This window comes from Thermobia domestica, chromosome 14 (assembly GCF_964235325.1).
Source record: "Thermobia domestica chromosome 14, izTheDome1.hap1.1, whole genome shotgun sequence".
Classification (NCBI taxonomy): Eukaryota; Metazoa; Arthropoda; class Insecta; order Zygentoma; family Lepismatidae; genus Thermobia; species Thermobia domestica.
In genome coordinates, this window is record NC_137467.1 from 164,648,440 (window position 1) to 164,675,866 (window position 27,427).

At 34.9% G+C, this 27,427-nt stretch overlaps 1 protein-coding gene across 2 annotated transcripts; it reads right to left on the reverse strand.

The window, feature by feature from the left end:
• Positions 1-1,090: 1,090 nt before the first annotated feature.
• LOC145670442 (uncharacterized) lies at positions 1,091-26,373 on the reverse strand. Of its 2 annotated transcripts, none has more exons than XM_081739119.1 (2): positions 25,651-26,373; positions 1,091-6,954 (listed from the first exon to the last, which is right to left on the reverse strand). In XM_081739119.1, exon 2 carries the CDS (start codon positions 6,667-6,669, stop codon positions 5,356-5,358), a length of 1,314 nt encoding a protein of 437 aa, XP_081595245.1. In that variant the 5' UTR covers positions 6,670-6,954; positions 25,651-26,373; the 3' UTR covers positions 1,091-5,355. The 2 variants fall into 2 exon arrangements, with proteins under 2 accessions (XP_081595245.1, XP_081595246.1); XM_081739120.1 differs by having other exon boundaries at positions 25,494-26,366.
• Positions 26,374-27,427: the final 1,054 nt, after the last annotated feature.

A 27,427-nucleotide genomic window follows, 5' to 3' on the forward strand; every position in this document is an offset into this window, starting at 1 on the left:
GTAGCACTTGCAAAAAGGCAGTTTGTGGAAAATGTGTTCGTAAAGTAACTTATAAATGCAGAAAATGTGTGTAATCACGGCGATACCAGCGCAGTATTGAACATATTTGTGAACAAAGATAAAGGAAAGTTGTAAGCAGAACTATAAATAGAATTAGTTACAGAGCTTCCGAAATAAATTATGTAATAAGATGTAAGTAATGACTACTATGTACTTATGTGGTAAACACACCAAAAATATATGTTCACACACACACACACACACACATATATATATATATATATATATATATATATATATATATATATATATATATATATATATAACACGCTAATAAAACTTTACTGGAACTTGGTTTTGCTTTTCTACACAGTGAAGAAAAAGAAAAAACTCGAGTAGTGTTTGTTAGAAAAGTAGGTATGTACAAAAAGAAGCTAGGGATCAAATTAATCCCTACGGGCGATCTAGGTGAAACGAATTTCCGGGCGTTCTAGTGTTAATATATCTGCTGCGAAATATAAACTTTACTTAAGTCATTTCTACACACTTAGAACGCTTTAGTTTTTAATGTTTTCTCCAGTGTGTTTTAACATGTGCATTGCAAAATGTGAACTCCATATAAATCTTCTTTTTAACTGAGTGTTGTCATGTGTGTGAGATTTTCATCTGTGTATTAAAATGTCCTGCCAAACTTGAGTATACCAAATACTTTTCTAAACTCGTCGTATGTGTGAAGTTTTCCACTTGTGTATATTACAATTTGTCTTGCCAAGCTTGAACGTGAATGAAATGACACTAGAATCAGAAGTTGCTAGCTCGTTATTGCTAGATTTTACAGTATTGCGCTTTAATCCTTATAGAAATGTGTTGAAATACAGTTATATTAATACAATGGACTAAAATTTTGTATGCTGTTTCGTTTCGACAGGTGTGACGTTTTCTTACAATACCAGATAGGTACAAAGTAAGCAGGACGTTTTTGAATAAAATTTAAAACCTGATTTAACAACTTTTCCTATAAAGGTAATGAAAAGTTGGTAAGTCGTACACTCAACAACTTCTGAGTACACAATAAAGAATAGGTAAGGAATAGAAAACATAGGTACGAACTGTATTTTTAACCACCCACATGCACATTCACTTTACATCATCATCCCGCGCTTCAGAAACGACAGTGAGCGAAAAAGAGTAGAAGATACTGTGTAACGAGCTTTTGGTACACAAACTCTTTCCGAACATACACCACGAATTCCGTTAAAGTCATAAACAGTTTAAATAAGAATGCCATTAAAGTCCTTTGAAATCAAAGATATTAGGAACTGGAGTGAAATCATGTTCAATATTGTTAGTGAGTTCTTTTGACACATACAACCTTAATGCGATTTTTGAGTGAAGTTCGTCTGATCAATTTAACCCATGTGACAGGGAGGAGGACTTGATTTTTTGATCGCTTCTTTCCTTCAATTTGCCCAGTTTCCGTCAATGAAAAAACGTCTTGAGAAATATAAATATACGCGGTGAAACGGACCTGTACAACCATGTATTGGCCAGCAAGATGCAGCCAAATCGCAGATGGTCCAGAGGGCCCTAGTGTTGGAATAGACATAAAACATGTTTGTTCTGCTGGAACTACACTTGTAGCTGATGAAGGTGCACCCTCATTATCGATGTCGCTTAAACTTGTTACTCCTAACTTCATTACATATATGAAGACTCAAGAAGGGGTATATTTGGAGTCACTATTCTCAGACAAACATTCACTTGTGGAATCCTCAATTCGAATCTTCCTCGGCGTCAGCCATTTTTTCACTATGCTGCAATTCCTGTGACGGCAGCTCGTAGAGTAGATGTGGAACCAATTTGCCGTAATATGCCCCAAAATTACGAACTTAAAACTTGTATTCCAAAAGACATTTCGTTGCAAAGGGGAGGTATATCATTTGAAGGTCTTAATGTGGTCTGTTTCTATTAATATTTAATATTATTGTAGACCTCTTTTGTAGGATATTTTTCGTAAACTTAACATGTTTTCCAAAACTTGACTTAAAATCTTGTCAAATCCCGTTCTATATCCTATGTCTAGTTGCATGTCTTGCAAAAGCTGATTCCAGACTAAATCCTTTTCTACACCATTTGCATCTGTTTGGTTATTGTTTTTTTTTTAATATTGCCATTTGCCAAATGTGAACTGCCAGTAAATGTTTTTCTATACTCTCCGCACGTGCGATTATTGTCCTGTGTGGATTAACATGTGATTCGCAATGTGTGAGCTTTGAATCTCTGTAGTCTTTACTTTATTGAAATGTCTTCTAAGGTTCGAGCGTAGACTTTCTCCTTTTCCAGTTTTTCACGTGTGACGTTTTCTTCCTGTATGGGTCAACACGTTTGAACTTTGAATAAGTTCCATTCCAGTGTCTTTGCACGTGTGAGATTTCGCACCTGCATGGATTAACATGTATGAGGATTTTGTCCTGTGTGGATTAACATATGTCTAGCCAAACTTGAACGTAGACTAAATTCCTTACAACACTCCTCCCATGTGTACTAACATATGTGTAGCCAACCTTGAACGTAGATTAAATCCCTTACTACATTCCTGGCATGTGTAATATTTTTCTCCTGTGTGGATTAACATATGTGTAGCCAAACTTGAACGTTGATTAAATGCCTTACCGCACTCTTGGCATGTGTGAGGTTTTTGTCCTGTGTGGATTAACATATGTGTAGCCAAACTTGAACGTCGTTTAAATGCCGAACCACACTCTTGGCATGTGTGAAGTATTTCTCCTATGTGGATTAGCATATGTGTAGCCAAAATTGAACGTAGACTAAATGCCTTAAAACACTCCTGGCATGTGTAATATTTCTCCTGTGTGTACTAACATATGTGTAGCCAAACTTGAACGTAGATTAAATGCCTCACCACATTCCTGGCATGTGTAGTATCTTTCTCCTGTGTGGATTAACATATGTGTAGCCAAACGTGAACGTTCATTAAATGCCTTACCGCACTCTTGGCATGTGTGAGGCTTTTGTCCTGTGTGGATTAACATATGTGTAGCCAACCTTGAACGTAGATTAACCCTTTATTTACGACATTATGAACCAATGAAGCTAGACATGATCTCCTTAGTGCTTTTTGCTTGAATTGGAGTAAAATAAAATATTTTTGCGCAACAATTAAAAAAAAATATTTTTTGAATTTTTGGCGGTCCCTTTGACTCAAAAGTACCGTCAGGTCAGAAATGTCATTTTTCACAAAATGTACAGTATACAAGAAAATGTTTTAACTCTTTGTTTTGTGATTTTTTAAATAAAATATGACATTGTAAGCGAACAACTGACCTTTAATACCACTCAGAAATAAATGTAGACATTTACTATAGATATACCACATTGAGTTGACACCTAGTCTTCTGTTCTGAGCGCTGCTGTCGACTGAAGAAATTCCACTCCCTTTCGCTAATTCTCTCCCGTTCAGCAACAGCTGAACACTTATTGGCTCAACTCGTGGGTGTGTCGAGGGTGAGCTTTAGTTTGCATTTTTGCCACGGCTCAAGACATTTTGGCGACACTATAACCACAGTTGAATACAAGGTAGCCTAAGTACCAACAGGAATAACGTCGAAATTAGTATATACATTAATACTAATTTCGATCTATTTCTATTGAGCCTAGACTATTTTGGCACGATTGGAACGCATAAATCTATATCACTGCACCAATAGTCTTTGATTTTCGGAAGTTGTGCTACCCAAAGAGAAACTGTAAACCAAGAAACCCATAAATCTCTTCCACATTTATTCCTTCTGTATCTTCCTTTGTTTTTGCACGTAATACAAATTGGATTGGCAGACGATGTTATTAATGACATTATTTTCAAAAAATGTCAGGAAATAATCAGTAGCGGTATCCAATGAATAGAATATTTCTGTAATGGGACCTTTCTTTAGTGTGAAAATCGGAATAGTTGTGCTTGCATCCTTCTTCCGCCGTTTCCTTGCGATTGGAATATTCGATGGAAGCGAACTTTCTTCAACTTTAACAGCAACTTCTGGTTCCACATCTTCGGGTAATGGCGATTCTCTGGAACAAGAACTTGCCTGTTGACCAAAACTCGGATTTTCATTGTTTCCGTCGCTTGAAACCTCAGGCGTTACAACATTGTCGTCCATCTCTTCCAAGCAAAAACGGATTTCGTCTGAGGGGAGCAGGCGTCTATGTTCAGCCATCTAAAAATGTTAGTATCGTAGGAGAATTACATAAATATCGTACAAATAAGTTAATTTTAGAGCCCTATTTACTCAAATGTGCCTAGCCTGTAGCTCAGTCGGTAGGGTGGCCGACTGCCCATCCATCGACTACGGTTCAATTTCCGGTGGGTGTAGTAGAGGAACCGTTCACCTCAGACCTTAAGTCCCCGAGTGTTGCTCTCAAACGGGTCGAATCAGGTCAGAGCAGCTCGAGTCACTTGTCGGGTCAAGTTAGAGCTAATCGGGTCCCAGGTCGGGTTGGGTTGGACCTTGACCCGACCCGTTGAGAGCACTATCCCAGAGGTTCACTCATCCTCTGAAAATGAGTGCCGACGAAACCGGAATCAAACCAGTGGAGAAGGTTACTCAAAGCGGCTGGGAATAGCGGCACACTGACTACGTACACTCCGCAGACAAGCCGCTTAGCTGGCCCTGGTCCTAACAGGCTGTTGCGCCGTATGTTCATTTATTTACACTAATGTTACTGAGGAATCTAGTAGAAACTTACAAATTTACTAGCACAACCGGAAGTGTGATTGCTCATCAGATTGAATCCCAAACTCTCCCCATGGGTACCTTGCTGGTCGCACCAATGAAACATCTGAATGTATTAGTGAGTGCATTATTGGCGCGACCAGCATGGGAAGATTGATCATCAGATGCTTTCCCGAATATTCCCTATTTACTTTGACTTGATTACGGTATCCATTTTTCAGATTATTTCCAAATATACATTATGTTATATAAAAAAATTCATGGTGACGAATGCCCCCTAAACCCCTGTCCACATACGCCACTGCTTGCATCTAAGTCAGATAAATCTATGCTTCATTCATTCAAAGAAGTTGCAAACACATTTCACATTACATGGAGAAGTTTACTCAATTCTCCCAGAAAAATAACAAAAACAAGTAAAATGATCCAATGATCTATCTTTCCAGCCCGGACGGTACTTCAAAGGCAAGAAACAACAAATGGCTTTCTCGCACACAACAATCAAAAGATTCCGAAAATAAACAATGAATACATGAATACCGAGTACGTTGATAAAAATAAAAAATATCTGAGCACCTATCTGTTTTAGTTAACTCTCCAGGACCTTTCAAATCCTTAGTAGCGAAAACTTCGTGGCACCCTTTCTGAATTGCTGAAACAAAATGGCTTTGGTGGGAAAAATATTTCTTCTACATCGTGCAGCCAGCTGTTGGTCGTTTTGCAAAACAGAGTGAAGCGTTACCAAGAAGTACCGTTCGAACACAAAGTACGAATGATTTCCTATAACGTTTTCTTTCTGAATGTACTTAAAAGTACCGTCAGTAAACAAAGGGTTAAATCCCCTACCACATTCCTGGCATGTGTAATATTTTTCTCCTGTGTGGATTAACATATGTCTAGCCAAACTTGAACGTTGATTAAATGCCTTATCGCACTCTTGGAATGTGTGAGGTTTTTGTCCTGTGTGGATTAACATATGTCTAGCCAAACTTGAACGTTGACTAAATGCCTTACCGCACTCTTGGCATGTGTGAGGTTTTCCTCCTGTGTGGATTAACATATGTGTAGCCAAACTTGAACGTAGACTAAATCCCTTATCACACTCCTGGCATGTGTAATATTTTTCTCCCGTGTGGATTAACATATGTGTAGCCAAACTTGAACGTTGATTAAATGCCTTACCGCACTCTTGCCATGTGTGAGGTTTTTGTCCTGTGTGGATTAAGATATGTCTAGCCAAACTTGAACGTCGTTTAAATGCCGTACCACACTCTTGGCATGTGTGATGTTTTGCAGCTGTGTGGATTAACAGGTGATTAGCCAAGCTTGAACGTCGACTAAATGCTTTACCACACTCTTGGCAACTGTAATATTTTTTTTCTGTGTGGATTAACATATGTGTAGCCAAACGTGAACGTTGATTGAATACCTTACTGCACTCTTGGCATGTGTGAGGTTCTTGTCCTGTGTGGATTAACATATGTCTAGCCAAACTCGAACGTCGTTTAAATACCTTACCACATTCTTGGCATGTGTGAGCTTTTTTTCCTGTGTGGATTAACATATGTCTAGCCAAACTTGAACGTAGACTAAATCCCTTATCACACTCCTGGCATGTGTAATATTTTTCTCCCGTGTGGATTAACATATGTGTAGTCAAACTTGAACGTTGATTAAATGCCTTACCGCACTCTTGGCATGTGTGAGGTTTTTGTCCTGTGTGGATTAAGATATGTCTAGCCAAACTTGAACGTCGTTTAAATGCCTTACCACACTCTTGGCATGTGTGATGTTTTGCAGCTGTGTGGATTAACAGGTGATTAGCCAAGCTTGAACGTCGACTAAATGCTTTACCACACTCTTGGCAAGTGTAATTTTTTTTTCTGTGTGGATTAACATGTGCGTAGCCAAACTTGAACATACACTAAATCTCACTCCACACACTCCGCAGATGTGGGTTTTTTCACGTGTATGCAATAAGTTACCGCTTGACAAAGTTGAACTTCGACTAAAGCGTTTACCACTCTTTTCGTACGTATGACGCTTTTCACTTTCCTTTGTCAGCATATATCTTGACAAACGTGATCGATGAATTCCTTCGCCAAATTGTATCAAAGTATGTGATTCCTCATCTGAATGAGAAACTGCTTCCTTTAATGTAATGACTGTATCCTCTTCTCCGTGGACAGCTAATATGTTATCGCACCTGTAACAAATTCAACAAACAAGGAAATGTGAATGCAGACAATCATTAAGTAACAACAAAAAAATGTAATCATACGCTATATTTCATGATAAAATTACGCTTAGTCTTTTTATTACATGAACTATTTTAAAAATATGAAATGGAGTACCAATGAGAAGTCTCCATATCTCTCTATTCTCAAGATAAGTGGCTGTAGTTTGTTTCACTATATCAAATTTAACAATCATTTATATCGTGGCAGTTATAAGTCTTTGACGAGATAATGGCGGCTGCTTTGAAACAAATGTACAGTATGAGAATTAAATGTCTTATCTGTAGTTTCGCGTGAAAAAAAATTAACTTATGATCCACAGGTTTAAGAACAACTACCGAAGATTATTCACTTATATCATCATAACTGGAACATGGAAGATGTTTTGAAACGAAAAAAAAAAAAATAGAGTACCATACAACTTTCCAAGCTGAGGCAGAGAAATTTAACGTAACCAGACTAAAGATTTATCGTTTACAGCGTAGTAATCATGGTTCAGTGGTCCAGACGCTTGACCAGTAATCTGGAGGTTCTTCCACCGAATACACGTCGAGCAACTTTTTTTTTTTTTTTTTTTTTTTTAACTCTAGGAATTTCGATTACGATTGATCGGCAATGACAGACGTTTTATTACATTCATATATTTGAATAGTCGTTTGTTTCAATACTTGAAGTATCAAATTTTTAGGAATAATACTAGTAATAATAATAAGTATCTCGTGAAATATTTAAACAATAAAAACTTATTATCGCACAGGTCATACCATTACAAGCAGAAATGTGACATTAGGCAAAAAAAAATATTTCGGTTTTTTGTAATGATGTCCAATAAAAGGGAAATTTCCCATTTCGATTCTAAAACAAACCGAACAAAATCAGGATGAGGGTTAACATCCTAATTTGAGACGGGACAAGGCTAACTCACAATATCGTCACGCCTTGGAGATGAGAATCGAGACGAGACGAAAAGCATCGTAAACATTGCTCGTCTCATCTCGATTCTCGAAAGAGTATATACTACTCTTTAGGTAACAATTGCTCTGTAGACTGAATCTTATATATTATTTTGTTACTTTGTATTTCAGAGCTCACTGATATGGTCTGTGTATATATTTTTGTAGCAAAGCTTATATAATTACATTTGCAAACTACACATGTTAGTTTATTATAACCCTTAGTGTTCAGTGATATTCATTTCTTTTTATTACAATTGTTTTCCTGAAAACCTACAATAGAATATTTCCTACAGGAAACTTTAGCGGAAAGCTTTCGATTAAAAAGAACACTTACGGACACTCTTCACTAAGTATATCTACGTACCTTTAACGACGTCATACATAATTCACCATCTTTAAACACAAACTTGGAGGAATAAAATCACGTAATACTATACGTATAATATTGTATTGAACACTGGACACTTATAAACACTTACAGCGTAAAAACTACAAAATAATAATAATAATTAACACTTGAAATAAATTTTCAAGAAAATCTTTTCCCGACTCTACCATCGCATTTCGAAGGAAGTATATATTTTATTGATAAGATTTCAGTCAAAATATATTTTCTTCGCATAAATGCGTCTTGAAACTAGTTCACATTTCATTAAAGTACGAGTTAAGTTCAAGTTCCTGCACAAATCCTGAATCAGGGACAATAGGCATAAGCTTGGTCCCGGTTGTATTTACTGTACTATCTGTGAAATTTCAAAGTTGAAGTTACGCATTGGTTTTCTGCACATTTTGTTGCAGATAGCACCCTCATGATCAGGTGTTTGTTTCGCTGGTTAGTAGAAAGTACAGCATACTGAACATACGTTCGCGAAATTGTGAATGAAGGTCAAAAAACTAACTTAATTGCAAGAAACGTGACATTCATTTGAAGATTTCATAGTAATTTTCAATGTGTAATTTTAGCAGTAATAGCTTAAAAAGTAATATATATATATATTTCACTTTAAATTTTAGTATACATTCAAGAATATACGAAACTCATTCACCCAGTGATTAACAAAACCCGAAGTCCCACACCTCATAAATTTAACTTCTCGACTGGGTATCATCCTACACTAAACAATGCCAACTTCGATCATTATAGCCCATTCTTAGAGTATCGTATCCTATAATATTATCTTATTGTTTTTGACACACTAAAATCTCACAAACGTTTTAGTTCACAAGCATATTACTGACGCAAGCGACGTGACCCGCCTATCGTAGACATATCGATTTCATTATTTGTATAAAAATGTGATGTCTTCTTATTGTAAATGTTAACTAAATATATAGCACGTAAAATTTCTTTTCGTTTATCTCACGCTAAGTAAGTTATTCAAAATTTAACGTCTTTTTCCTGATTGTTAATAACCATCATTAACTCTTTCAGCTCTGACCTACACAATTGTGCAGGTAGGTAGAATCGCCAACATATACAATACTGGCCGAACGTTAGGTTTACACTAAGGTAACTATAATGAACAAGTTCAAAATGTTACAAAATTCGTAAATATCTGCGTTTATGAACAACTGATACGGTGTTAGCTGAATGTGTGAAATAACCAACGTAAATGTCGGAACGGTAAAATCTTGTAGTGATTAAAACATACATCACTGGCTCGAAAACGACCAAATAACCGCATTGCTAGTAGTAAAATAATATTTCAAATCAGGATAAAGGTTAAAATTCATGGCAGTAAAAAAGAAAGTTTGAAGGCGGAACATTTTTTTTTTAACCATTCACATAACTTCTGCCAAATATCTATTACATAGCTACAACTTTTTTATGCATGGCATGGTGGGGTTTATTAAATATTTTATACAATACCCAAACTAAATAAGTGAATATCGTTTCACAGTCGACTTCCAAAATATGCGAATTAAATATTCAAACATGAGGTAGTAAATCTGTAACAACATGTTCACATATATTAACAAGATCAAAGAAGAAATCTTTTCCTTGGACGCTGGATCTATCACAAATATCTATTACTAGTTATACGGTACTCTTTCACTTCTAAGGAGATAAATGTTGAAAAAACTTGTTAATTTGAAGCACTTTTAATTTGAATAGAAAGTTAAGGAAGAAGACAGAACGTATAGTTGGGACGCTGACCCGATCGCAGAAGAGCTGCTCCACAGCTTATAGTTTTTCTCTATGAAAATCAGATAACAGGATTACTAATCACTTACAAAACAACAGCTGCTACATACTTGTTATCATTTTCGTTTTATAGCGATAAATGTTGAAACCGGAAACGGATAATTTTAACCACGTCCAGCTTGAATTGAATTTCAATGGAAAAAATGAACATACTATTTGAATGCAGAATCGATTACAAGAAACTGCAACGTGATACATTTCAGCACTCTTCCTCTAAGAAAGTAAGTAATGAAATTGGATGTAATAGTAAATTTGAACTACTTCCGTATTTGACATGTATACAGTTAAAAAAAAATAGTCGTGATATTACGCCAGATTCGACACCAGTTTTGGAATTCCTGTTCTAAAATAGTGTTAAAATGTGTTCATATATAAAAAAAACGATTACAATTTTAACACTGATACTTTCTATATTTTATCAGAACAATAATCCATAGGTCATTTTTGAAGAGAAAAACTGATTTTACAATGCAAGTACGTCCAGAAAACTGATGCCACCGGCAGTATCAGTTAGTGGAAGGTTTGGCTGCATAGCACACAATCGCAGTAACTTTCGGAATAAAGGAAAAATAATGCATTCCTGTGTTAAAAAAATGTGCTTTGGCATCGTTCTAAATTTTCTGCAAATATATATTCTTACTTGTTAAATAATTATTAACTTGTTACCTTATTAAATAAATATTAACAGATGTGAAGATATAGAAATCCATTTTGAAGGGAAGATAGGAAACTGTAAGCATATACAACGAAACCTCGTGTAAACTACCCTAATCCATGAACACATGGTCTAAGAAAACATATGTAAAGTGCAAGAAAAGTAATATTAATAATACATGTGAACATACAGAAACATATTTAGAATGAAAATATTTCAACTTCTGTGACTTGAATCCACGACCATTTGTTCCAGACAGTAACGCGTTAACCATCTAACCACCGAATCAACCTTGGAAGTTTTGGTTTGTCTGTTTTACTTACTGTGCAAAGAGGCGAAATTAAATCAAGATGTAAATTATTCCGTACAAAAATCCTTACTATACATAGCATAACTCCATAAAGACAACGTTTCGGCTATCACGACCTGAGGCTGATTTTTGGGAATTTAAAAGATATAGGACAAAGTTAATTTTAGACTTTATTAACCAAGCCTCGTATATGGAGGAGAAATCTTGAACCATTTCTCATCAGTTTTGTATTTTGTACATTTGTGTTAGTAAGCCTAGCTCCGGTTTTACGGCCATATATGCTCAAGAGACAGGGACACTGATCACGTGAGTGCAGCATTTTTGGTGATTGTTTCCTTATATCTGACTTTCGGGACAATCACCTTCCACCTACGCAGTTATAACTAAAAGCTAATAGGACGATAATTCCGGTCCCGATGCCAGGAGTGAAAATCGGGATTTTCCCGGCTGACCATATACAAGCTTTGGTTTGCTAAAAGAACCTTCAGTGCTTTGCACGAACGCCTGGTCGTCGCTCGGAAGGACACCCACGAAGGCGAGTGCGGTGCATTGTTCCTAAGTAAACACACGTTATATTTTTATGAGTGCTATCCTTGTACGGATTGAGCTACGCAAGCTTAATCGCTGTTTGCGTACCTGATAGCCAACTTTTTTTTTAGTTTACCATCAGTGATTGTACTACATTTGCATACGCTTTGGGTAAAATATTTTTTCTAATATTGTGCAGAAATCAGCAGTGAAGTGACTAGTACATATGTGTTAGCACGTTAACATTCGTTAGTAATTTCAGTTTTGCGTGACAAACTCTGGCTCCAAATCATTGAAAAGGAAGGAATAATTGTTCCGGCTTGGACGATCGTTTATTACTATCAGCAGAGGACTCCAGCGGACCCATGGGATTATCCGACTTGGAACGTCTGAGATTGTTATAACTGCAACGCTCCTGAAGGTGTTGACCAGTCGAAGTTTATTGTAAGTGAAATCTTAATTTATCAATTGTGCCACACAGCCCCCTGTATTAAAAGAAAAAAATAAAATAAAGGTGGAAATGAAGAAGTGGAAACGGCCGTAAACATATACAGTAAAAGCTACTTGTTCATTTGTAACCTTTTGATGTTCTTTTAATTAGTATGAATTGCATTCAGTATTATTAGATTTTCTATACAGTTTAACCAGGTTTCGTGATATGCACCGCAAGATAATTTTAGTTTTTTTAATATCTGAGCTTAATTTGATCATTTGCTCACTTTTCCATTTTTACGGTATCTATGCATTGTCTACCGTTCTCTCCAACTTCGGTCTATGCAAAACGTAGGTACAGAAGAAATCGTAATTTGCCGTAGCAAAGCAGGGAAAACGGAATAAACAAGTGACAGAGGGATGTGTAAACTTTGGGGAAAAAGGTAAAGATCAATATGAACGTTACGATTATATTTACAAGATTCAAACAACGACAAGAAACACGATTTCACGGCCAGAGGAAGAACCCATGCAGTAAAAAGAAAGAAATAGAAGTGTAAAGATATTTGACCGAAACTAGCCTCCACTAACCACTAGTCAATAAAATTAAGATATCAACAAGAAACGCAGAAAACAAATTATTAATAACAAAACAATGTATTTTGAGAGTAAAATATAGCTTGTACCAGGCGATATATTCCTGTGAGAGCCTGCACATATTATATTCGAAGTTTTATTTACACTGCACGAACATTACCTAACAAAGCTACGAAATGTCATTCCCGCATGGATTATTGGTGAGGAGACTTCCTTCAAGAGGTAGAATTGGCTTCGTAGATTTATGAAATCAACTTTGTAATTATCCTTAAGGAAGTAGTGTCAATATCGTAAATTTGGGAAATCACTCTTTAAATCATCGGTTCCTTCTTGTTCCTCCCAAATATAGGTAGGTGGGCAACATGGAAATTATGAAATGTTTCTCTACCATGAAAGATCAGTTTTAAAATTTGATAACGTCACTTCTTCGTAACTGTCTAGATACTATATCCTTGGTCTTCGTTTTGCTGGTATTCCTACTGCATTTTCAACTAACAGCATGGTGATACAATTGGAGTGCCGAATAAGATGGCCAAGCATGCTTTTTCTTCTTTTTCCTATTATTTTCATGATAGTTTGCCCTTCATTAGCGTCACTTAGTCCTTGTTGATTTCTTTTTTTTTTCGGTCCATGTTATACGCAACATTGTGCGCCAATACCAAATTTAAAGTGCTTCTATCTAGGATATTTTAGCTTTTCTCAATGCAAATCCTCGATTAATCCTACATATATGTAGACGCAACAGTAAGTTCTGAAGATTGTGGATAAACTTTTGCCTGATTTTGACCTACAGATCTAAGGTTTCTTTCTGGAGCCAGATGTTTAGCCATATACATCTAAAAACCGTAAATAAAATTAAAAATTGAAATGGAACCGGGGACAACTATATTGCAGAGTGCAGTTACATGGCTGATTTGAATATACGCCTTAGATTGTGCCCCTACTTGGACAGCATGTGAGACTCATTCTAAATATTCTCCGTTCGATTCGCCTAGTTTTTTTTTTCAATGAATTACACATTGTAAATTATGTTGGCTATTGATACTTAAATGCGATTTATTCCACAAGGGAAGAGAAAAAACAAACAGAAACATGGGGCAGGAGGGAAATCCAGACCGTCTATGCTTAAGAGTTAAAATTTCGTGGTTCTGTCCATCTTTCTCTGTCTCAGCATGATGCACATTATTATATTCATTTTGTTTGCATTAATTTTCATCTCTTAGAACGTGAGTGTAATTTATCCTATCTAGTGCTTCTCTAAGTGATGCCGAAATACTCATTCTTTGTTGCTTCAATTGGAGAAATATCCTGGCGTCTCATGTTCGATGTTCAGCTTTAAGACATACACTGAAACAAGTCACCTGGATAAAGGAGCTACTATTTCTTAGAACGCCAGCCTCCTTAAATGTTAGTGGTTAGCTGACTAGGACAAGAAATAAAAAAATGGATTAAAAAGAAATAAGTGAACATTTAAGAATTAATTGTAAAAATTCCGATTAGTAATGCAACTAAACGCAATCATCAAAAGAAAATGCATAACATGGTGAAAATTAACCATAAAAGGAAAAATTGGAATAATACACTCCGACTATTAAAATTAGGAAAGGGGAAAGAGAATTACACAAAGAAACGATGGAAATTGTTACAGGTCATGGTTCCTGTAATTTTTATACTAGAAGATTAAATATCAAGTATGATTAAACATGTTACTGCATGGTAGACCAAACGCCGGACTAACCTATCGGCCATGGGTTTATGCTCCCTACAAGCAACGGCTTTTGGGTCAAATATAGTGAAATGTCACATGGTCGTTTTTCTGAAGTTTGATCCCACAGATATAAAACAATCAATCTATGTGACTACTCTATCTTTGATTTATATTATATTCAACTTTTCAATTTGGAATTCATGCTAAAATTTGTACATGTTTAAATATTTGGTTCTGTAGCTATATTTTGCACATTTCAAGTTGGTAGCATTGCTATCCTGGATGTGTAGGCCTGAATCAGAAATATTCGATTAAACTTTTCTATGCAAACGTAAAAGTTATAAAATTGCCTTCTGCCAGTTTCGATGACTCACTACGGTACCTGTGTTTCGAGCAGGTGTGTTTCCAAACCTAGTAACTTATTGTGAAATAGCTATCATTTCGCTGCGTTTTATCTTTTTTTTTTTTTTTTTTTTTTTTTTTTTTTTTTTTTTTTTGGAAGAGGAAGGTAAGATGAATATTGTGTAGAAGCTGCACCGTGTACTGTGTGAATAGTGTATAGAAGTTGTAACGTATAAGAGATGTAAAGAGTAGTTTCCAACCTTATCTATCAAGATTTGTGTGTTTTTAAGATTCCTGGAGACATTGGTTTCATGGTAAATTCAAGGTCCAAACATAACAGCGTCTGGAGGAAGGTAGGATCATTATGTCGTTTCATTAAGTTCCTGGTTTCAAGTTTGTAAAAGTTCAGTTCTGCGCTTAAATACAATTACTATTGATGCGAATACAGTTACCATTGCCTTGGACATTCCTGACTGGGTATATACTATTCATTTCACTCCGTTTGCTTGTTTGGAAATAGTTCCGCAGGTGTGAATTCGTTGTGCTAATGATGACACTATGATATTATTGCCACCTGGAATACAGTTTTGATATTTCGTGACTTTTCACGTCACACTCAGTTAAAATATAAATTAGTTGTTTAACAAATTGTTCAATTCTTGGTGGAATTCAATCGAAAATAGTCTGAAAATACTTTTAAAAATTTAGAAAAGGTGCAAATTAAAGAAAGGGAAATATACGTGGAAACACAAAATATATCAAAGAACTGATACACAAGTAAACTATAAACCATTAGCTCCATAACCTTCTCGTCAGTCTTGGTTCATTGTACTCTCACGTTCCTACACTTTCGATTGGATCATCGAATATATTCCCCCGTGTAAGAAATATAATAAAAGTGGACAATAGTTTTTCTTAAAGCAGTTTATATCTTTCTCTCATAAAACCTTGGATTCAAAGCCATCATCGTGCTCTCCTAATGTAAACCTGCAATCCAGAATGAAATTCAGCTTAGACAGTGTAGTTTTCTATGCTACTAAAAAATTTTGTTCGAAAGGCGGGATGTACCTAATAATTTCGTATTTACGATTATATTCCTAATCTGGACTGTACCGGGCTAATTTGTAAATAAATAAGTAACGTTTCGCTTGCATTTTATGAGTATATCTCATTAACCCACAATGAAATTCGACTTAACATCGTTCTGAAATGAAATTAAATAATAATGATGATGTCAGGCTACAGGAGTTCTATATAGAAGAACGAAAAGTCCATTATAAAATACAGTTTTCAAATGTACTACGAGAACATTATCTGATAAAATGCTGCTGCCCCTTAACAAAAACTGAAACTAACCTCACTTAGGAATCGATTAGTAGTCATAATGGCAACCTCCCTTTAAAGGAAAACTAAAAACAGGCCGAAGTTGGGCAGATCTTTAAAGGTATTAGGATTCTATTTTGTCAAAAAACATACTTTGCATAGTTATTTTGTATTGATAAATCTATTCCTAATTTTCTATTCCAAAGCTTTTCTTAAATAAAAAAATACAAAATCCTGCGCGACTTGTATCTAAAAGCATTTTCACTTGTCTAAAATCTAAAAGCAGAGTAAAAAAAAAAAATATTTCACTCACCTAATAAGAAATATCTTGTACTTAAATTGCATTCTCTGCAATTAGAAGCAAAATAACTGGCAATAGCTGTTAAATTTCGAAAGATGTATCAAATAGAATGGTTAGAATTTTTTTCAAAGTTTATACCTCGGATATTCTTACATTCATTTATATTCTCAACTAAGATCTCAATTCATTTCACTCGTCTAAAAGAAACGGTCTCAAATTATACCATCCGCAGAGCAGGAGCCGTTCTGATCACCAAGTTTGAAACAAGTCTAACGCTACGATCAAAATTTCTTTCATTGTTTGTCAGTACGGACATTAATACTTCCTTCTTCATTAAAAAAACATACTCACGAATTACTTGCCTCTTATACTAGGAATAGCAATATGTCAAATATATACCTGTACGATAGGATCAGAGCACCGCAAAAAAAAAAAAAAAAAAAAAAAAAAATCGAATTGGAAAGCGTTTGAAATAGAACGAGTTGAAACTTTCTTTGTAGTTTTCAGCTAAAGATATTCTTACAAATTTCTAAATTGTAAAAAGCACAAACTCCTAATTTATTACACTTAACTACTAAAAATGAAAATAAATAAATTTATTATTCCGTAAAGTTGGTTGTAGAATAGCTGCAATTAAAAAGGTACAAATCCGAAACAAAGAAATCCGAAGTCAGAAAAATATTCCCAATCCTTCTTCTTGAAATATTATCAAACATGTAGTTGGTAATAATGCTTTTTCCGCTTCTCAACACAAAGGATATAATTTGAAATTGTCTTATCCGTAATAACTAAGGGAAATACATGTGTTGCTATATAATAAAATATAAAATATAAAATTATGTCCGTAGATAACAGAAACTAAAATTATCCATTTCTTCTATTTTTTTTACCTACTCTAAATTTTGATCTCTCATTTACGCACTCCGAGGGACTAAGTTGGAGGTGTTACACTTCAAATCAGGTTATCGCTACCCGATGGGTGAAATAGTTAGTTATCATTTTCTACAATGTAGGAAAGGATAATAATATCCTAGGTAAAGCTATACAATAATACCCAATCGTTTTATTTGTATCATGTTTAGAATTTGGATCTATTAACGGCGTCCGTTCTGCTTCTCACCATAGGGGTTATAATTTGAAATCACACCATTTAAAAGACAAGTGAAATGACTAAAATTTTCGAGGATCTTACAGAAAGAATGGGGCTAGATATGAATCACAAACAATTTCTTACTTTTTTATTTGAGACCCTGAATATTCCCGGTTTTTCTCCCTGGCCTATAAAATCCCGGGAAGGAATTTATTTCCATTTCATTACTTTATCTTCCAAATTATAAGAACAATATGATTAATTCCTTTATTTTAATATATTATGACTTACTTCTAGGTTTTAAAGAATTTGGACGTTAAAAAATCAAAAACTATTGACTGTACTTTATATAACTAATAATATGATTTTTTTAAGTTTAATTTCCATTTGAACTAAAAAGTAGGGTAACTGTTTAGTATAGGGGCCAAACACTAGCAAAACGTAGGACAATTTACGGAACAAATGAGTTGGTAGTGATGTTCAAGTAATCCACAAAGTATCGAACACAATTTTTTAGGGCGGTATGGGATTTGCACGAACCGTAAGTGTAAGTGGAAGTGATTTATGTGAGAAAAGATAGTGAATTGCTGGTAACGAAGGTAGAAAAGAACGTGCCCTGCGGGGCTATATCCCACCTTCACTCGCTAACGCTCGCTTGGCAATGCTGTGTGAATTTAATGTTGGTAACGTAATTTAACATATGAAAACATAAAACAACCGCAACAGAATAGAATATCGCAAAAAGTAGGAGCATATGCTGGTCCACCAAAGATAAACAATAGTCAAAAGTAGCAAAGTACTAAATAACAAATTATGAAAAGGAACCATTTTTAAGTAATTTAGAATTACGTAGAAATGGAGATGTAGCGCTATTAATAAACTCTCAAAAACCTTAGCAATAGACGTTGGTCTGTCTCCTGTCTCTGGCTTGAATTCTTGAAGAGGTACTCGGACTTCACTTACATGTCAATTAAAGCATGACATTTTGAGAAATGGGCAGGAAAAAAGATCGTGTGGCAATATTACATGCAAAATTATAAAGATAAGAATTCTTCTTGCAAATATTGTGAACGTACATATTTATGCCTAAATGTTGACAAAATGGTGGGACATGTGTCTTCTGCCAGTTACCCAACCTAATTTGTTTATAACGTAAAAATGTAATATCTTTATATCAGTAGTAGAGTCAAGTTTAGGAAATCCACTTACATGTAAATTTAAACTTTTTAGCGGGTTAAAAGTATGTGGACCTACTATACCATTTTTGAAACATATTTTCTTTCGTAAAACATATTGTAAATAAACATCCATTTATGCGTACTCTCTAAATATAATAAAATATTAATAAAATAACATCATTGAGAATATACATTTTAAAGACTCCTCTGGGGAAAACTGTAATAATATACTGTGATATAAAAAAGAATTTACCTTTGAAATGATAATATAGAAATAGAATGCATTTTTATTTGTGATTGTTCATAAATTCAAAGAAAATTCCCATTTTTGGGAATCTTCTCGGGAACATTCCCGAAAAATATATTCCCAAGAATTTACCCATCACTAGTCTTGTCATGTTCTCGTCATAGGACAGTTTGTGCATGTGGATAAAGCCTTCGCCGTTGTTCGAATTGCTAGCGCGTGCCATTGGTGCATGTTGTCCCGAGTTCGATTCCCAACGTAAAAGTGCTAAAAATTAATTTTACAAACAGCTTTTTTAATTAATTATCCGTCATCAGCTCAGAAGTTAGATGAAAAAAAAGACAAAATCTATTGTGCCAATAGTTTCGAGAAGCATGTTCTTAATTATATCATATTGTAGTTAAATTCTGAAGTGCAAAATTAACTAATATCAGTATAGCATATGTATTGTAGGAGAGCTGTAAAGTGGTACTATTTTATTTTTACTGGGGACACGGTGGCTGAATGGTATAGCTCTGCTACTTCGTTTGGATTCCCTCAAGCTAGTTTTTTAGTTGAAGAACAAAAACGTGTACGTGGGTTTTCGCGGTATTCTGCCGTTTCCTCCCACTTTTCTCACTCTACCGTTCATTCATTGCCGTCATCACCGTCTGCCTTGGTGCATAATTAACCCATTCCGGACGGGCCTTTTAATACCTGATTTTTCCTTGTAGACGACGGTTTTTTGGCATATTTTAAAAATTCGTAGAAAATACAGTTTTCAACACAATGCTACTGATTATACCATTTTATAAACTACAGAACTTCCCCTTTACACAGGTGTGTATCATTCAACACTTGGTATATATTTTCTAACATTTTACTGCATATATACTTATATCAATTACGCAAAGCGAGAAAAATTTTTACAATGTAACAAAAACTACAAAAATATCCTATACGCATGTAATATATAAGCTATAGTTCGAAACGAGACACAAAATACACAATGTGAGAGTTTCAATAATGATACTTGTTATGCCCACATGGAAACTCGAAAATCATGTGTAATTAGCCTTTGTGTGAAAAATTCAACTTCTTCGCTATTTTCACAAGAAAAGGCAAAAAACCGCGTATTCCTACAAAGTTGTAATTACAGCTCAGTTGTGACAAAAATTGAGCACACACGCCACCTAGCACTTGGAATCTGAACCACGTACTCACGATTAACAAATACACGAAACGAGGTGCGAGCGTCGCCCATCGTTTCATTGCTACAAAAAAGAATAGTACAGTGCGAGGATAGCTCGCAGCTCGTCTACAGGGACAAAACATTCACTGCGAGCTATGTTCGCAGTCCGTCCGGAATGTGTTAAGTAATATTTAAGTAAAAGTAACAATAACTAAACCCCTTCTTCTTAATATATAAAATGATTAGCCCGTGGGCAGGATTCAGGCTTACAAAGCATAAATCACATTTGGCCTGAGTAGTAAACTTTTAAATATACAACCATATTTCTCGGGCCTAACTTTCTAAATATGCACTACAACGATATTTATTGGGCAGTTCTTTCTGGAGAACTTTCAAAGCACAACTGCATAATTAAACCTCCAATTGCTGTAAATAAAAATACATTACAACTTCCAACAATACAATACAATACAATACAATACAATACAGAAAATACAACTTTCTTTGTAGTTTCCAGCTAAAGATATTCTTACAAATTTCTAAATTGTAGAAAGCACAAACTCCTAATTTGTTACACTTAACTACTAAAAATGAAAATAAATAAATTTATTATTCCGTAAAGTTGGTTGTAGAATAGCTGCAAGTAAAAGGTACAAATCCGAAAAAGGTCAGGAAAATATTTCTAATCCATATTCTTGAAATATTATCAAACTTGTGGTTCATAATAATAGTTTTTGGCTTCTTAACGCAAAGGATATAATTTGAAATTGTCTTATCCGTAATAACTGAGAGAAACACATTTGTTGCTATATGATACAATATAAACCATACAATTATGTCCGTAGATAACAAAAACTAAAATTATCCATTTCTTCTATTTTTTTATCTACTCTAAATTTTGACTTCCCATTTACGCGCTCTGAGGAACTAAGATGGATATGTTTCATTTCGAATCACGTTATCGCTACCCGATGAATGAAATAATTAATTATCATTCTCTACAATATAGGGAGGGATAATAATATCCTAGGTAACAGCTATAAAATTATACCCAATCGTCTTTTTTGTAACATGTTAAGAATTTAGAACTATTAATAGTGTGCGTTCTGCTTTTCACCATAGGGGTTATAATTTGAAATCACACTATTTAAAAGACAAGTGAAATGAGTAAAATTTTCGAGGGTCTTACAGAAAAAATGGACCTATATATGAATAACAAACAATTTCTTACATTCTTTTTTATTTATTTGAGACGTGTTTCCAAACTGTAGTGATTAATGATGCCATTTTCGATTTCAAGTGCTGAATGTTTTAAAGATTATTATAAATCTTTTAATACATAACTCAAATCATTATGTATTGTCCACGATTACTCCATAGATTATGATTATTAATATATATTTTATTGCTATATCTTTTTATGTTATGTTAAACAAATGATACACATTACGAATTTTTTCCGCAGCATTATGTAAAAATTCTTATTATAACACTATACAAACTTGTATTTTACCACGCGCCAAGCGGAATAGCACTAGCTTCAGGAAAAAAAAGTGCATAAAGAAATTTTGAAATAAAAAACTGATAAGAATAAATAAGAAAAGCGACAATCTTGCGATTCTAATGTCCTTTCCGATACATTCTCAATTCCTTATCATAATTATAATAATAACTATTATTATAAAAACTAAACAAAATATATACTAATGAGTATAAAAAACTACGCCAGAGGACTATGGAGTCGAAAGTGATAGCGGCCCTATTTGATCATTTTCTCATCTCTACTCTTTCACATCTGTACTACCCTACTCCATAATGTTAGTTCTAATTGTATATTAACTAGCTGTTATGAATGAGTATACGAATAATCGAGCTTCATCCTCCTAACGTGATGACACAGAAAGAGAAAGTTAATAACATCTTCTTTAACACTTCCTTTTCCCCAGTTAACGTAAACCAAATAATGATATATAACCTACCGTTTAATCAAAACTATAATGTCTTGCATAAAACTGCTTTGAAGTACCATAAGACGGGGTTACTTTGCACATCGGGCGTTGCTTTGCACAAAATTTGAAGAAGAGTTTCACAGTACTCTGTCGGTAAAACCATGAACAGTAGAGAGGAAGTTTCAACTGCCACCGTAAGATAGAAGATATAACTGTATTTTGGCTATAATGTTTGCGGTCAAATTCAGTTCAAATTAACGGTAAAGTTCGTTCTAGTAGAGGTATGGAAAGCAGTCACTGTAAAGGCTGATAAAATTTAACAGATATCATCTAGAAGAATTTCCGTCCAAGTTAAATTAGTTTCGTAGTATACTGCCATGTATAATAGGACTTTGATGCAATCGTTGCAGTCACTAGCAATGGATTCTTAGGCAAATCTTTACTTTGACTCAAACAGTGACTGCAGCGATTTATTTGATCCGGTGTCGGGAGCAGTTTAGGAATGATTTCTAAACTGCTTCAGTTTGCTCCCGGGACCGGATCAGTTGAATCGGTTATAGTTACTGTCCGAGTCAAAGTAATGTACAAAGTTAAGAATTATACAATAAAGACAAGTGCCAAAATGTTACTAAACACCTTTCTTAATCAATCCAGGTGAAGTGGTGACTATCAATATTGATATCTATATGGGCACTACCACCCCACTCCCACCCTACTCAAGCACCATAGAAACATCCCAAAAAAATAATATTCAGTCAAACCACTACTATAAAGCTAACGTAAGAAGGAAAAAATTTAAAAAAAACACTCATCACTAATTATAAATCAGTGAAGCATGACAAGGAAAGACAAATTACATTTCACCAATATAATGGAACCAGCAGCAAAACAAATACTTCGCCAAATACTCAAATGCAAAGCAAATCAAGAATAAAAAAATATCAATTAAAAAACGAAAGCACTCGCCGTTTCGCCATATCAGAACAATAATGAACTCATAATTGTTGATTCCCTAAAAAGTAAGATAGCAGGAACACATGCTCAATACTTAACTACACATTACTGAAAAATGTTCCTTTCTGCACGACGTCGATTTATTAAAGCGAGCAAACTTGTTATTATTACAAAAAAGACTAACCAATAAACGCCTACTTTTACTATACGTCGGGAATATCTTCAGCCTTCGACCACAACCATCACAGGTTTTCTCTAACTCAATTAAACCACACAGTGCTGAAAAGCGATATGAGTTAATATCCGAATCTAATACAAACTTATTTAAAAACGACAAGTTCAAATTCTTTGTATTGAATTCATGTTACGGTTTCTCAATCGCACTTGCTGACTGGATCGTCGCCATGAAACGAAAATTCACTTACCCGCTCACCGCATCCCACAAGCAACAGCACACACATACAAACAGACAGAACATGTGACGTCACAGTAACAAACTACCATATGACTGTACAGAGACACTTAGTGGGAAAAATATGAACTACCACTAATCTCTGAACTAATACGCCACAACAAAGGCACGAACAGTTCCAACAAGTGACTCACGCAGAAGCAGTTCCAGGAAGTGAATAAACCTGTAAGAACCGATTAAAGTCACTGTTTGAGTCTAATTGCAGACTTGCCGTTAAAAAAAAAAAAAAAAAAAAAAAAAAAAAATCATGCAATTTTGGGTGGGTTCGAGCCTGAAAGTTACCAACCCCGTAAATCTTAAACTGACTAGTGCTCGGATCATATTCTTGGACAAAGGGAATAACCAAATCAAAACAGTTTACAAAAATGATTTTTTCTGTTCGTCAGATGGCATTTCTGTGGGACATATGTTAAACTATTAGAATGTAGTTCCAGAGTCAATACCAGAAAATTCATAATTTCCTTTACAAATATCGATAATTCGAAGTAAGTACTGATACCGGTACTATCAGTATAATATCAATGTTAATAAAATGCATGCAGTTTTGTGTAGAGTGTGCAATGTTTAAATACTGAATAAAAACACTGCACAGAAACGTATGTTCAACATACTTTTTTGTATGTTGTTGAAAGTAACCTCACCTCTAAAACGTTTCACATTTCAATTTCAACAATTGCATCAAAGTCCAATTATATGCACTAGTATTCTACCAACTGACTTAACTTTGACGAAAATTCTTTTAAATTTAGGCTGTTTTTAGAGTAACTGCTTGCCATACCACTAGAACAAAAACTCCCGGTAATTAGAACTGATGCTAACCCCCAACATTATATCCAAACATAAAATACAGTTGCATATTCTATCTTAGAGCGTAGTTGAAACTTCCTTTTTACAATTCATGGTTTTACCGACAAAGGTCTATGAAACCCTTTTCATATTTCGTGCAAAGTAACGACCGATGTGCAAAGTAATCCCGTGTTACGGTATCCAGTAACCACTGTAAACGAAATGGAGAATCAAAATTCAATGAGTCATGACACGGAACTAGAAAAGTTTGAGAATGAAAGAATCCATATAATGTTAATTAAGAAATTACGTGCCTAATGTATTGTGGTACTTCGGAACACAAATATGCAAGCAAAGAAAGCATTTCAGAATGTTACCTATAAAATACTTAGGAACGTTCAAGTACACATTCAACACGCAAGACATGTAAGTTTATCCTAAATAAAGTATTTTGCGCTATCCTCGTTTACCAACATTCTGCGTAATGCCCTAATCTGCATAGCAATCTTCCTTTTACTAGCCATCTAGCGCATGCTCGTTAGAGTTGTTTGGACAATAATTCATATATCATGTACGTTTACTAAACCCCTAAAGTGATCCTATATTGAGAAATGGAGGTCCATACCCTAGAAATGATTGCTGGGAATATAAAAACTCGACTTCCTTGAAAGAAATTAGTGCACCTATGAAATGGATTTGTGTATGGACCTCTACAATTAATGAACATCCATTGTTGGTAAAAAAATATTCTTTATTTTGTATTTTGCTAATGTCTTTCTAAGCCCTCCGGAGAAATGATGCTAGACTCATTGAGCTAAATCCTGACTAGAATTACAAACGTGCATAGTTTTTGTTCCAATATAATACATTCCACGTTTAATTTGGAAAATTATAGGACGAATATCATTCTCGCAATTTGTTATTTTACAAAAGTCTCTATATAAATAAAACAATATCGTCGAGCACCTATATTTTAAATATGTGCAATAATTAGTGAGTAACGTGTAATTAATAATAAAAGAATCTTTTTTTTATCAAGATATAAACTGCAGAAGATTTGTATGAGTAGTAGTGTTTATCTTGAAAAAGAAAATACCCCTTCATAACTTGACAAAAATCGATCCCTTGTTATTATTTGGTATGTGTGCCACGCTATTTCCAAATTGTAGATTACTAACTTACGTTCGAGATATCTCCCATATGTAAATACTTCTTATGAAGCATTTCTTTTAACCAACAATTTTCCGAACCCATGTAACCGTATTATCAATCTGAGCCATTTAGTATATGAAAAATTGAACGTTACCTTTCTGACCGAACTAAATTTAAATTTTTAGTGGTTAATTGTTGGGAGTCATTAGAGTACGACGCGCAAGTCTCCTGAACCACTTTTTTTCGTAGCGTGTCTATATTACTTTCTAATGCAGGATCTGAATCTGCAAGTTCTGATTTCAGCATATTACCGGTCAGTTTCACATCCAAAGGATACATAGCTGTACCCTTGTCTATTGTTTGCTCTCCTTCCGTTGTAGATAATATTAACTCTTTGTTGTCAGTCATCAGTTCGTATGTCCACCCTTTCCCTTCGAGTGGATCATCCTGAGGTAAGTCACAAACAATTTCTTCTTTGCACTTCAATTCCAACTTAACAGACGCCTCACCAGCCATTGTGAATTCAAATTATATAAGAATTTAACACTATTCTTTTACATCCCTTATAATTTTTTTTTTTTTTTTTTTTTTTTTTTTTGCCAGTGTTAGTGAAATGATTTACGAGAACTTTGTCTTGTCTTGTCGTAGACCATTATCGGTCAAATAGGAAGGTGTACCGGCTCAAACGTCATATGTGCTACTATTGCAAAAATGGTCAAATGTGTACCTCAAACAGAGCAAAATAGAATAAAATACAGGACACAATCGGGAAAAGGACACAAGTCGGAAAAAAAATCAAAATCAGGAAAAAGTCAAAGTCAAAGTCGGGAAAGAGGGCGAAAAGCCAAGGTGAACAGGGCACAAAAGTAGAGGAAAGTGTGAAGTATAAAATGAAAAGATAAAGGAGAAATAGAAAGTGTAGATAAAAGAAGAAAGAAGAAGGGAATGTATGAGGACTAGCTCGGGAGAGTAATGCTCCCGGAAGTAGAAACGAGAAACACAGTTCTGATTAGTTGGCGTTATCCACTTCTTGCCACGTTGTATTAAAACAGCAAGAATCAAACACTTGCTGCTGTCGGCCTCCGTGGCCGAGTGGACTAGCGCTATATGCTAGTAATGATAGCTTCTTTTGGCGCGAGTTCAAACCCGGCCCGAGGGAAGTTTTTTTAAATATTTTTTTTTACATTTTTATAAAACTTATTAACTTAAAATAATATGAAAATAATACTTAAAAAAGTGATTTATTTATTTTTGTTTAGATAAGTAGTTGTAGTACTTATGCCCTTGTACTCCATGATATAGGGCTCGTTTTTTTCCCCTTGTACTTCATGATATAAATTTTGTGACCAACTTAAAACAACTGGCTAGGATAGCGCGTAAAACAGCTGGCTAGAGTAGCGCGAGGAAAAACGTACTTCCGGGAGTATTACTCTCCCGAGCGGGTCGTAATGTATGTACGTGTAAATGGAACAGAAAGTGTAAGTGTAGTGTAGGTGTATCACTGGGTCCACTTAATCTCCTTCCTCACAGATCATCACCAGCCACGAGGCACTCACTAGCACGGGGCGCGGTAATTTTGGCACCACTAGTTTTGACACGGTAATTGTAGCACCAAAAAACGAAGCAAACGGAAATTTTGGCACCATTTATAATTGAAGTACAGAAAATGTGAGAAAATACTCTGAATGTAATAGATAGGCCTATTTAAATTCACATGTTATTAACTAGGACTCTTCCAGCGCGACGAATCAAACCAGTGAAGAATGTACAGTCAGCGACCAAATTTCTTTCTCTTCTGTAAAATTTATTTGCTTATAACCTTGGAATTGATGCACTGATTTGAGAAGTTTTCTGTAATTTATGGAAAACTGTATCTTCTTTGAGTTGCTAAAGACTGCACTATGTTCACTGCACTTGGTTTGTATTTTACTTTCAAGTTCAAACAGTAACAGCTGATTCGAACCATGGAAATTGAAGTACAGAGAAAAAAAATAGAAAACACTCTGGATATAGTAGATATTTACGTTCACATGTTAATGACTAGAAGTGTATCAGCACGAATAATGAAACCAGGGACGAATGTACAAA